Source organism: Aquarana catesbeiana, linkage group LG02 (genome assembly GCF_042186555.1).
Source record: "Aquarana catesbeiana isolate 2022-GZ linkage group LG02, ASM4218655v1, whole genome shotgun sequence".
In the NCBI taxonomy this organism is placed as follows: Eukaryota; Metazoa; Chordata; class Amphibia; order Anura; family Ranidae; genus Aquarana; species Aquarana catesbeiana.
Window position 1 is genome coordinate 411,927,444 of NC_133325.1, and position 12,271 is coordinate 411,939,714.

The window sequence follows — 12,271 nt, forward strand, 5'->3', positions numbered from 1 at the left end:
TGTCAGTCTAGGTAATTCATCTTCTCTCTGTGTTGACCCAAAGGTCAAATTACCTAATACATTTTTAAGTCTTTGACCCTTTATTTACCTTTACTATTTACTGCGGTTGTAAAAAAAAAAAAAAAAGCCTGCAAGGCAATGGCATAATGCACTAGTATGCATTGCATACTAGCACATTATGAAATGCTCACCTTGGAACGAAGCCCTCCAGCGTGGTACTGTCACCATTGAGAGGGCTGACATGTTCCCCCTGTCTTTCTTCCGGTTTTGCGCACTCCAGCTATGTGAGTGGCTGGAGCCCCAATGACGTCACTCCAGCAAATGCGCTGCCTGACCTTCAGAGCGCTTGCACCAGTGATGTCACTGGCTGCATGCAGGGTGAATATCTTCTGAATGGTGCAGGTTTAGGAGGTATTCATTTTACCTACAGGTAGGCTTACATGTAGGTAAAAATGACCAAGCAGGCTTTACTAGCGCTTTAAGAAGTGATAGTACGATAATCTGATCGTTAGTACACAGCTTTTGTCCAGAAATAATCCGAAGGGACAAACACGAAAATGTTTCTCATATGATACCAGATGGTAGGATTTTTGTTTAACCAGTACAGTTTTCATCCGAAAATAGAAATACAAATACAATACATGAATTCGGAATTTTTATTCTCTTGTATGAGAAATGTTGTACTTTAGTACGCCCGATAATCTCATTGTGTATACTAGGCTTACGTGTAAACCCTAAAATGAACCCTTATTTCAACCGCCCTCTAAAAATGCAGTAATTCTCCCTATCACCTTAACTTAACCATGTGTTTTTAAAGCCAAAACTTTTTTCTAGTTTTGGATATAGTTTTGGATCGAGTATGGTATACTTAAAACCCCTGTCGAGTTTTTATGGGTTGTGTGTGTTCTAGCTGGGGAAATGCACCCTTTCTGATTATCTGGTTGACTGTCGTAATCAGGGCAGAAAGTGAGGATAAATCCAAAAGTTTGACTTGTCACATGAACAGAATATGATGGGAAATCTCCTTTGGGAACAGCTGTCTGAGAGAGAATTTCCCCATAAGGATAAGGATATTTTTTATTGTCATTGTGTTCCATATGTTATATATGAAAGGAACTAAATAGAGTAACTGCACTGGGGTGCACCACCATTACAGTTTCTCTCACTTTTTGTTGTTTCTTTGGAACAGGAAGTAAAGGGAGATCTCCAAAAGAGGACATAGACAATAAAAAAACCCTAGCAGAGGCCTTAACCATTGCTTATTCTCACCAAAATTAAAAAAGGTTTAGGCTTTACATAAACTGATGCCCAATGCCCTGGCACCAAAAAACAACAATTATTCGGAAATAACTTACAATGCTTATCTGTGGCCACTGAAAACAAATGATCAGGAGGCAAATTGCTTTTATGCAAGACTAGGAAAAAAGATAATCAGTCTAGCTATGGCTTTCTAAAAGATATCCCTTTTTTTTCATATTATCTTTCATTTTTTCTTTTTTAGGGTGAAAAAGGCGAAGAAGGGGCTAAAGGTGAACAGGTATACCTGACTTTGTTTGGCGAGAGGAATATCCTTAACGTCTTCTCTTGGTCACTGAAGCTACATGTATACTGCTTTATACTCCCAATCACAGCTAATAGTATTCCAGTTAGTTATGGGAAATAAACCAGCGATATAAAGTGCAGGAAATTATTCAAAAAGGTTAAAAAAACAAGGCTTTATGGACCAAAATTGCTAGTCTGAATGTTGAAGAATAATTGGCTGTATATTGCAAGGCTTGTTTATGCTAGTGTTTTTTTTTTTTTTTTGTCTGTTTCTAAAATGCAAAAAATATTTAAAAGAGAAGTATGGGATTTCAAAACAACAAACCTACATACTAACCTCGGTGTATGCAGCATCAATCCAATGCTGCATTTGTCCTCTGCCGCCTCTACACTGACAACTGAGAGATCAAAGACGGCTGATTGCTCAGCTCTCGGTCTTCTGTCTGCAGAGAGCTAGTGACTGTCAGTCACCACATTTTGCTGAGAGAAAACTCTTAATGAGCCTAAAGCCTAGTACACAGGGGCCAAATGTCGAGTGGCATTGGCCGGTTCAATAAAAGCCAATGCCCCTTGACATGGCAGCCAGCTTCTGTCGAAGGGTCGTGACCGAAAAAGGTCTGCCGACTGACTCCTGATCAGCAGATCAGGAGTCAGTCGGCGATCACTGCACTAACGTCGGATTGTTAGCACAGCAGCTCTGACCTGAGCTGTCAGGTTTTGTTTTTTTTTTTGGTTAAACGAAAAAAACTATTAGTGTGTACAAGGCTTTAAGCATATAAGCATATTTGATAAGACAATGCAAAGGCCAATGAGGACAAGCAAAGTGCAGTAATTCATAGCATCCACATTTTAGTTTACTGAAGCCAGATACTTGAAAGGAAATTCTGATTGGCTAATAGGGATTATTGCACTTTTCATATTACTTTTATAGTTTATAAGTTAAACTATAATTGCACTGTATATTATTTTCTTATTAGGAGATTGTAAAACTTTTAACTGTAAAAAAGAACTCCTGGCTGTATCAGTAGCTGTAAGAGGTGCAAAGCCAGTGAGCAGATAATCTTATCTACTTGGATACCTACCTAGCTTACTTACGTATATAAAACGCACCAGCCCACATGTCTTATATGTCCATTTACATGATGTACACCATTAATGCTTTTGTACAGGAATAAATGGCAAAAATTATCACAGGAGTGTCTAATTTCATAATATGTATAGGTCACAGTGAGTTCTATGTTCTATTAGTTGAGGAAATTGGAAAAATAGTGCTGGACCTGTAGGGTTATCTTGCCGGTATTGTTATCTTAAGGTTTTGATGTTGGTGTAAATGATCTGGTTCCTGGGCAGGCAGCTTCTTCACCCCAGAGTAGTAGTTGAAGTACCACACCACTGCTAAGAGGTCCAGATATAACTTTATTTCATTAAAAGTCTCAAGTACAAATCCACAAAAGTAGCCAATGCATTTCAGGGGTCCAACCCCCCCCCCCCTTCATCAGAACAAGCCAAAAGTTAACTGGACCTATAGTGGACCTCCAGTGTGAATTACAAGCACAGGCCTTGTCAGCAGCTTGTTTGGTAGCAGATGCAATCTTTATCAAAAGGGGATGAAAGTGGAAAAATAGCACTGGAGCCATAGGGTTATCTCACAGTTAAATATAAGCATGGGCCTTTCAATAGCTTGGTAGTTTGACGGCCAAACAAGCTGCTGATAAGGCCTGTGCTTGTAATTCACACTTGAAAAAATACCATTGTAGGTCCAGTTTACTTCTGGCTTGTTCACATTGTTGCCAGGAAAGCCCTGATGAAGAGGGTGCTTGGACCCCCGAAATGTGTTGGCTTCTTTTATTGTATTGTACCCCTGACTTTTAATGGAATAAAGTTGTATCTGGACCTCTTAGCAGTGGTGTGGCACTTCAGTTTCAAATCTCATTACATTATGTTCTTTTAGAAGTAAGGTGAACAAGCATAAGGGACTTATCGAAATTTTTTCTTATTAATTAAATAGCGTATAGAAATTGTCACTCTTGCACAAGCCAGTTTTGCTCAGTTGACAGCTTTCAGCTGCTGTGTAACTTGAATTATCTCCATCTGTTTAGCCTGGATCTGTGTTTTAATGAAACCCACACTGTAGAATTATGAAGGCTATTTTTTACTTCCAATGAAAATGCTAGCTGTCATGCTAATCCAAAGACGTCAGTACTTTCTGAGCAACTGACCCAGAAGAAGTATGCAGATATGGGCTCTGAGTGACTTTATTGCTAATTGACAAGCTTGTCTTGGGCCAAAGACTTAGAAAGCTTTTAAAACAGACACAGCCAGGCAACTGGCATTCTCAGAAGGGATCCAATGTAGAAGGGAACAATGAGAGCCTAAATGTTTCATTCATGAAAGTTTTTTCTGTAATCTTTGTTTACAAGTTCCATGTTTCATAATATATTATGCAAATTACATTTAAATAGATTCTTCTTATTTTTACTATTACAGGGACCTTCGGGTATTAATGGCTTCAAGGGTGAAAAGGTAAGTGGAGAAATGTCCCATGGAGCAATGATAATATGTACCGGGCAGAAAAGTGCTTCGGAATCTAATCTATTAAACAATTTTACTATATTATTTTTTAAGTTGAAGTCCAGGGTGTGGAGGAAAACACAAGGCAATAAGCCAAAGTGATTTAAGAGATATGATTACCTGCCTGGTGAAAATGTACCAAGTAGGTACAGGGAGATTTATAGATTATAAACTCATGTTCAGGCTTAGAATGGAGCTGTAAAGTATTGCAAGGAATGCAATAAAAAATACAGAATTTGTAATAATTATATGAACTTGCAGCTTTATGATACTCTCCATTTAGACCAAGCTGTCAGAGCAGTCTTGTGAACATGCATACACATTTGAATGATAAAATTAAATCTATCTTCATTAAACTACAATTAAGCTGTGTTGTCCTGTAGAATAAACAGCCTAAATGTTATTGAATAATGTATATATAAATACCTATATGTAAAAAACTGCGCCTAAAGGGGCAGTAAAACCTACAAACTGAATAGAAAGATGAATTATTTATTTACAACTGTAAATTAGTTAGTTAGGCTTTGTACAGCTAAAATCGCATGTCTAGCATTTTCCAGATAACCTGGTGTCTACCACGGTGTTTGTTTGGCCCCTTCAGGTAGGAGAAAGGGCGAGTTTTGTCTTTCTATGAATTCCAGGTTTTCTCATAACAGTGATCAGCAGTGATCAGCAGTTATAGATTTTGGCTGCAGCACCACCTAATGGGAAAACCTAATATTGCAGAGCAAAGTTCCAGTCCTGTAAAATAATGATCAAAATGTGTCTAAATGAAGTCTGTCAAGCTTTACTGATCTTTGTTATGCCCACATAGAGGGAATCAAAAAGGGCACAACCCCTTTTCCCACTTTAAGGTGTGAAAATAGGGTTTCTGTTGTTAATTAGCCCTTTTTTGTTCTAATATTTTACACAGCAATTTCTCTAAAGTAATTTGTTCAATAAAATGAATTTAAACCAATACTAACTGTACAATAAGTAAGGTATTGTTTTCATATAACAAGCTCAAAAAAGGGGCTTGTTTTTGAGCTTGAGGCTTGGAAGACTTTAAAATGTTTGCTGCAGTTCAATTAAACTGAGCATGGGTGGATATATGTCTACCTGATAATGTTAGGCAGTTCTTTGTAGGACGTGGGCCAGCAACTGTGCAGCTAAACTATTGGTCTAAAGCAGGGGTCTCCAAACTTTCTGAACAAAGGGCCAGTTTAATGTCCTTCAGACTTTCGGGGGACTGGACTGGGGCCAGTGCAAGTAGAAAATGCCCCAGTGTCAAAGGGAGTAAACTATGCTCCATCGTTAGTAGCAGTGGAAGAAATAATGACCTAATATTGGTGGGAGCAATTATGCCCCACTGTTGGTGTCAGTCTGTCGAATACTGCCTCGTGTCAGTGGAAAATTCAAATAGATCTGAATACGAATAAACAAAACAAATTCCAAAAACAAATTAAACGGATTAAACAAATTGAACTAAACAAAATTATGTAAATAACGAGTCAATATTTATATATATATATTAATATATATTTATATATATATATATATATATATATATATATATATATATATATATATATATATATATATAAATATAAATATATATATATATATATATACAAGTGTTTCAAAAAATATAAACAGTTTTGGACCAATACAATAGCCCTTCCTCAAAAGAAGTGTATCAAAAAATAAATAGCACTAAGCTTTAAAGGAAATGCTACAATAATATGAAATCCCAAGTGTTTTATGTTTGCGGTCCATATAATCTGTAGATGTGGCTGTTATAATTGTTTATCAGCCATGGGATTTTTCTCACAAAGCTAACACACAAGGATAAAGATCCTTATTTTCAAAAAAGTGACTGTTTTCAGCCCAATGAGATTTAAAAAAATGAAAGTAGCATAACTAAAAATAAAGATCCTTATTGTTTGGAAAGTTTAGTGAATTAGTGAGCCTTTAAAATGCTAATTAGCAGCTCTTGTTACCAACGTATGGGCTTATTCAGTAAGTCAGTACAGTCTGGGCCAAAGATATGTTTTTAAAAAATGTTTTTGAATTTTCTTTATGTAATGGAATCTTGTTTTTACAGTTATAGTATAACCCATTTATTCTCTTCCAGGGAGATTCCTGTACGGCCTGTATAGATTCTCCAGCCTTCGCTAATTTATTTAACCAAGGCACTCGGGGTCCCAAGGGTGAGACTGTAATTGGACTACCTGGCCTTCCGGTTAGTACCTTTTTAACATGCTTAGAAAATTCTTATGCATACAAGGTATAAATATTTAACAAATAGCTGGCATAAGCTGTATTATTAAATCATTATATCTGATATAAAACCAGTTATAACATAACAATATGAATATACATCCATATGCAATTTTAGGCACCATAAGGTGTATACAGTTGTATTTTGGCACATTAGTGTGTGCACATGCATGGGGGTATCTATATGTGGGTTTTTCTTTTTTTTTTTTGGACAGGTGTGAGTGGCTTAATGCAGATTGGTAATATCAACGGATGTACACTGGCATGTGTAATTTTTTTTGCTTGAGGCCAGGTTCACACTGGTACGACAAATGCTCCGACATTGGGAGCTCATGTCGCATGATGTGTGAAAATCAATGTTTCCCTATGGGAGCCATCTTAACTGGTCCAACTATGAAAATGCTCCCTGCACTACTTTGGTCCAACTTTGATCCTACTTCAGCCCATTGAATATCACTAAAGTTGGATCAAAGTCAGATCACCGTCTTAACGGACCTGACTTTGGCATGTGACTTGTGCTCTGAGGATCTTGAAGGGGAACTCCACGCCAAATTTTTTTTAAAAAACAGCATTGGTTCCCCTCCAAGAGCATACCAGGCTCTTCAGTCTGGTATGGATTTTGAGGGGAACCCCCATGTCAAAAAACTGCGTTGGGGTCCCCTCAAAATCCATACCAGACCCTTATCTGAGCACACAGCCTGGCAGGTCAGGAAAGGGGGTGGGGAGGAGAGAGTGCCCCCCCTCCTGAACCGTACTAGCCGCATGCCCTCAACATGGGGGGGTGGGTGCTTTGGGGCTGGGGGGCCCTGTGCCCCCACCCCAAAGCATCTTGTCCCCATGTTGATAAGGACAAGGGCCTCTTCCTGACAACCCTGGGCGTTGGTTGTCGGGGTCTGTGGGTGGGGGGCTTATCGGAATCTGGAAGCCCCCTTTAACAAGGGGGCCCCCAGATTCCGGCCCCCCACCCTATGTGAATGAGTATGGGGTACATTGTGCCCCTAGCCATTTACCTTAAAAAAAATTTGAAAAATAAAACACATTACACGGGTTTATAAAGTAATTTATTAAAGGATCACTAAAGATAATTTTTTTTTTTTTCAAATAACAAACATGTTATACTTACCTCCACTGTGCAGCTCGTTTTGCACAGAGTGGCCCCGAACCTGATCTTCTGGGTCCCTCGGCGGTTGTCTTGGCTCCCCCCCGCAAGGACTCAACACTTTCATGCGAGCTCCCTCGCATGGTGTTGAGTGCGTGCGTGCGCGCTCCCGTGATACAGCAGGCGGCCATAGCCGCTCACTGTTTCACTCTGCCCCGCCCCCAGGTGCGCCATGTCATTGGATGTGATTGACAGCAGCGCGAGCCAATGGCTGCGCTGCTTTCAATCCATCCACTCTAGCCAATAAACGGCCAGGCTGAGCAACAAAGAGGATGTTGGGGGCGAGCGCGGGACTTTCGAAGGGTCAGATAAGTAAAACGGGGGGGCCAGTATTGTCAGATGTTTTTTCACCTTAATGCATATAATGCATTAAGGTGAAAAAACTTTTACCTTTACAACCCCTTTAATGTAGCTCCGTCATCTCTTCTGATTTCTTCTCCCCTCTCCAGCTCTATTGCCTCCTTCACTGACGTCTTCTGCCTCTGACGGTTCTTCTCCCCTCTCCGGGTCTTCTCTGTTCTCCGCTGATGTCTTCTAGGCCTCTTTCCGGCTCATCTCCCTCTGTCCGCTATCTTCTCCGCTGTCTGGGTCTTCTCTGCTATCTTCTCGCTCTTCTGCTGGGTCATCTCTGCGGTCTTCTCCCTCTGTTCTTCTTCTGATGTTGACTCAATGCTCTCTCCCGCTCTAATGCTGGGTACGTGGTGTGCCACTACTTATATTGGCATGGGACGGGGTCACTGGGTGATGTCATCCGGAGGCCCTGCCTTTTATGGCATCGCCGACCGGGGCATGATGGGGTGGTGATGTCATAAGGGGCGGGCCTCGGGTGACCCTGCCCCATGCCAAAATAAGTAGTGGCACCTAGCATTAGAGCAGGAGAGAGCGTCGAGCCGAAGAGTTCCCCCTAAAGATTCATACCAGACACAGTGCCTGGTATTGTCTGGGATCAAAATCAGATCCCTGTTCATTAAAGTCGGACGCATGTCGGACTTCAAGTCGCAGGGCAAAGTCAAATCCAAAGTGGTACGACTGTCGTGTCGTACCAGTGTGAACCCAGCCTTAATGGAGGGACTTTAACCACCTGCTAACCGCTCACAGTAAATATACTGCACACACAGATACATACAAGTATGTGGCCAGCCTTCTTCCAGGTGATTGGACACAGCACGAGTTTGACAACAGATTTCAGCCACTCTCCAGAGACTTACACAGCGGTACTTAGGCCCTCCCCCCACTTCCTCTTCACTGCATCTGACTGACAGCAGCAAGAGCCAATGGCTCCTACTGCTGCTCGAGTGCTGTGTAAAGAGGAAAAGAGGGGAGAAAAGATGCACCTGTGCACAGCGCTAATCTCTTCTCCCCTCTCTTCCCCTTCACACAGGGGAAGGGGGGCACAGAGAAACTGAAAACGTTTTTTTACCTTAATGCAAACAATGCATTAAGCTAAAAAATGTTCTTAGGTTTAGTAACACTTTTAGATATTTAAATGTGCAGTTCTTCCTGGCATTATTAATTTGCTGTTTTTACCCATTGCCCTTTAAGCTGGGTTCACACCGCCATGCGGAGCGGCTTGCGGCAGGGGTCTGGTGTGCCCCTGTTCACCGTTTCAAGTCCAATTTCGGTCTGAATTTTTGGCTGAATTTGGACCTGAAACAGACCAGAAGACGAACAGGATTCCTGTGTAATTCGCTGCGCAGCCATCCTGGAGCTGTGTTAACCGGCTCCATTGAGAGCCAGGCACACTCTCTTGACATATAGTGTGAACCCAGCCTCAAAATGTATTTAGGTGTCCGTTTATGAAGCAGTGAAATCTATTCACTGCTTCATTCTCCGGCATTCACAGTGAAGATTTTTCTCCTCTGTGTGCCAGTTTATGAAGCTTTGTAGATCGCTTCACCTTTGGAGGAGTGAAGAGATCTACAAATGCTTTCAACAGTGGAGAAAGGCTCCTGATACTGGAATCTCGTGAGACTTTACGAGATTACAGCACCAGAAATACAGAGATGTCAGTTTATTAAGCAGTGATAAATTATCACCGCTCAATACACGGACAGACGGCGTGAATTACTGTTAATAAAATAATGAGACCCCCTACATTATATACATATGTATACACACACACACATTATATATACATGTATATACACATACATTATATATATATACATATACACATTATATGTATATATGTATATATATGTATACACATAAATATGACAGGGGGACATGCTTACAGTGTTGGGGGGTCTGAACGAGGCATAAGGAAGTTAAAAATCTTCCTCCTTCCCCCTCAGATCCCCCCAGATTTCCTCTTCACTCCCAGATTCACCACCTCTGAGCTGGTGAACCTGGGAGTGTGAATTCTGACTCAGATCACCAGTGAAGCGGTGAGATCACCGCTTCATAAACTGGCCCTTTCTGTGTCATTCAATGAGGATTCTCCGTGTGTAGAGATAATCGGAGGGAGAACAAGTTCAAACATGTTCTCCCCCGATTATCACTGTTTCATAAACTGTTTATCGACTGTGATCAGCGGTGATCCTCGGGATCACCGCTGATCACTGCTTCATAAACGGACACCTTAAAGCTGAATTTCAGGTATGCATATTATTACATAGTTGGACAAGCTTGGATTTAAGAATGAATGTGTCATACTAGGCAGATCCCTGCAAAGGCTGGAAACCACTGTAGTTGGCACTGCTACTACAGCGATTGCCACTAGTTTCTAGGTCCCATACCGAGTGGCTGCCCTACTGTTTAGTGAACACAGGAGGTCGCTTGCTCAGCATTTGTGCCATTTACAGAACACTTTGCATGTTCTCAATTAATGCAAAGCGTTCTGTAATTGGATGAGGTGGAGAGACAGGGAGGTGACTTAATAATCCCCACCTGATGCACCTAGAGAGCACTTTGCATTCACTGAGAAAATGGAAAGTGTTCTCTGAATGGTGCCCATGATGAGCCCCTGCCAGCAATCACTGTAGAAGCAGTGATTGCTGGTATAACACATGCATACTTACAGTATTAGTCTGTGCTGGTCCAATGTAACTTTGCTAAAATATGCATACTTGGGACCCACCTGACGTCACTTATGTCTCGCTGGTCTTCTCTATATGTGTCCTGGCTGGGGTTTATGACTGCTGTCAAGATGACTCTTTTACCCAAAATCCTATTTCCATTTTGTGTACCCCTTCTTACGGTTCTGCCACATTTCTTAAGCATCTTGCAATGTTGCGTAAATGGCTATATATGGGGTTCCACTAAGCCATACATATCTAGCTCACTCTTAATGCACTCGAAGCTGCAGGGAGGATTAGGTCTTCCTAATTTAATAAATTTCAGGCAGCCCAGCTTGTACAAATTGCTCAGTACTATACAACAAAAGAAGTTCCCCTTTGGCTGAGCTTGGAAGCAGCGGAATGTGACCCTCAAGCCATAGATAATCTATTATTGGTTATTATCTAAGGAGCAGAAGTGGGTGAATAACCCCATTACGCTCCATTAGTTAAAGGATTGACTTAAAGCGGGGGTCCACCTATCTATCTTTTTTTCTTTGGAGTTCATTCACAAACTTTTCTTCTCATGATTATCTACTCACATGTTCTGTGTAATAAGTCCGCTTGTGTCCGATTTCGTTGTAAAGAATAACTTATAAAATTCACTGAAGGCGGTTTCCATCTTCATTGTGGGCATTTGAAGCCCACAAGCATGTATTTCCTGGATGCGGTGAATGCTGTGCTCCCAGCATTCACCGAGATGTTGTGATGATGCTGTTGCACAATGCATGCTGAGAAGCCTGAGACTAGCTCCCAGGGGACTGTGGGAGGTCTGGGAGAGGCTAGAAACACGCCTGCTCCCATGGGAGGAAAACCAGGAAGTGCTAAGAAGATTAGAAAAAAAAGGTAATTACGGCGATTTAAATTTTTTTTACACAGCATGTCAGCATCTAGGCAAGGAAGAGAATGCATAGAGATAATGTTCAAAATTTGGGTGGAACCCCGCTTTAAAGTCCCTTTTCGGCTGCAGTCGCTGCACAATCCCCTTCTGTCTTTCTTGAAACACCCCTCTTTCTATCCTGCATGTGTAGGCCCCTCTTCGTTTCTCATTGGTCTGCACGAGGTGTCACACGTGTATGCCACATGGTTACAGCCTCTTCTCTGCAGTCGTTTGCTTCCTTGCGGGAGTGATATGTGCTTACTAGCTCCAAAATATTTCGGCACCCCCGGTATATATCAGGACCCTCCCAATTTCACACTCTGCCTACGTTAAAGGCCAATTTCTAACCTTGTTTGAATCAGGTCCTTGAGCCCCTGGTCTAATATCCATATGCGGCAGGTGATCAAAAAACATTTTTTGGGGGGGAGGAGCTCATAAACCAACTGCTTTTTTTCCCATATTTTTATGTGGTGATCTTGCCAGTAATGCACTTACTGTCCTAAGGTGACAACGCTCACTCATTGTACTGTATCTGTGGAGGAGAAGCATTGTTACCCTAGGCTGCTTGCTGCTCAATTGGATACAGAACACTTCCCTCTGGCTCTGAGCAGGATATAGACAGAGTGCAAAGAAACTTATGGGCTTACTGGCATAATCAACAGGTATTTTTCAAGCAGATATAAGAAAAATCAAGCAGATATAAAAAAAAAACACTTGAAATGAATGGTATATTTAAAAGACCAAAATGGCAAAAAAAAGAGCACCTCATTGTTGGGGTTTTTATAGGCTGGGTGTGCACTCTGC

At 41.2% G+C, this 12,271-nt stretch overlaps 1 protein-coding gene across 6 annotated transcripts in view; it reads left to right on the forward strand.

Annotated features, from left to right (window-relative positions):
- The window catches only part of COL16A1 (collagen type XVI alpha 1 chain), a 283,723-nt gene that overhangs the window by 180,657 nt on the left and 90,795 nt on the right, over positions 1 to 12,271 (forward strand). For all 6 annotated transcript variants that reach the window (XM_073615404.1, XM_073615405.1, XM_073615408.1 and 3 more), the window contains exons 23-25: positions 1,502 to 1,537; positions 4,030 to 4,065; positions 6,227 to 6,334. In XM_073615404.1, coding sequence (XP_073471505.1) covers positions 1,502 to 1,537; positions 4,030 to 4,065; positions 6,227 to 6,334 — 180 coding nt within the window. The remainder of the gene's footprint in view (positions 1 to 1,501; positions 1,538 to 4,029; positions 4,066 to 6,226; positions 6,335 to 12,271) is intronic.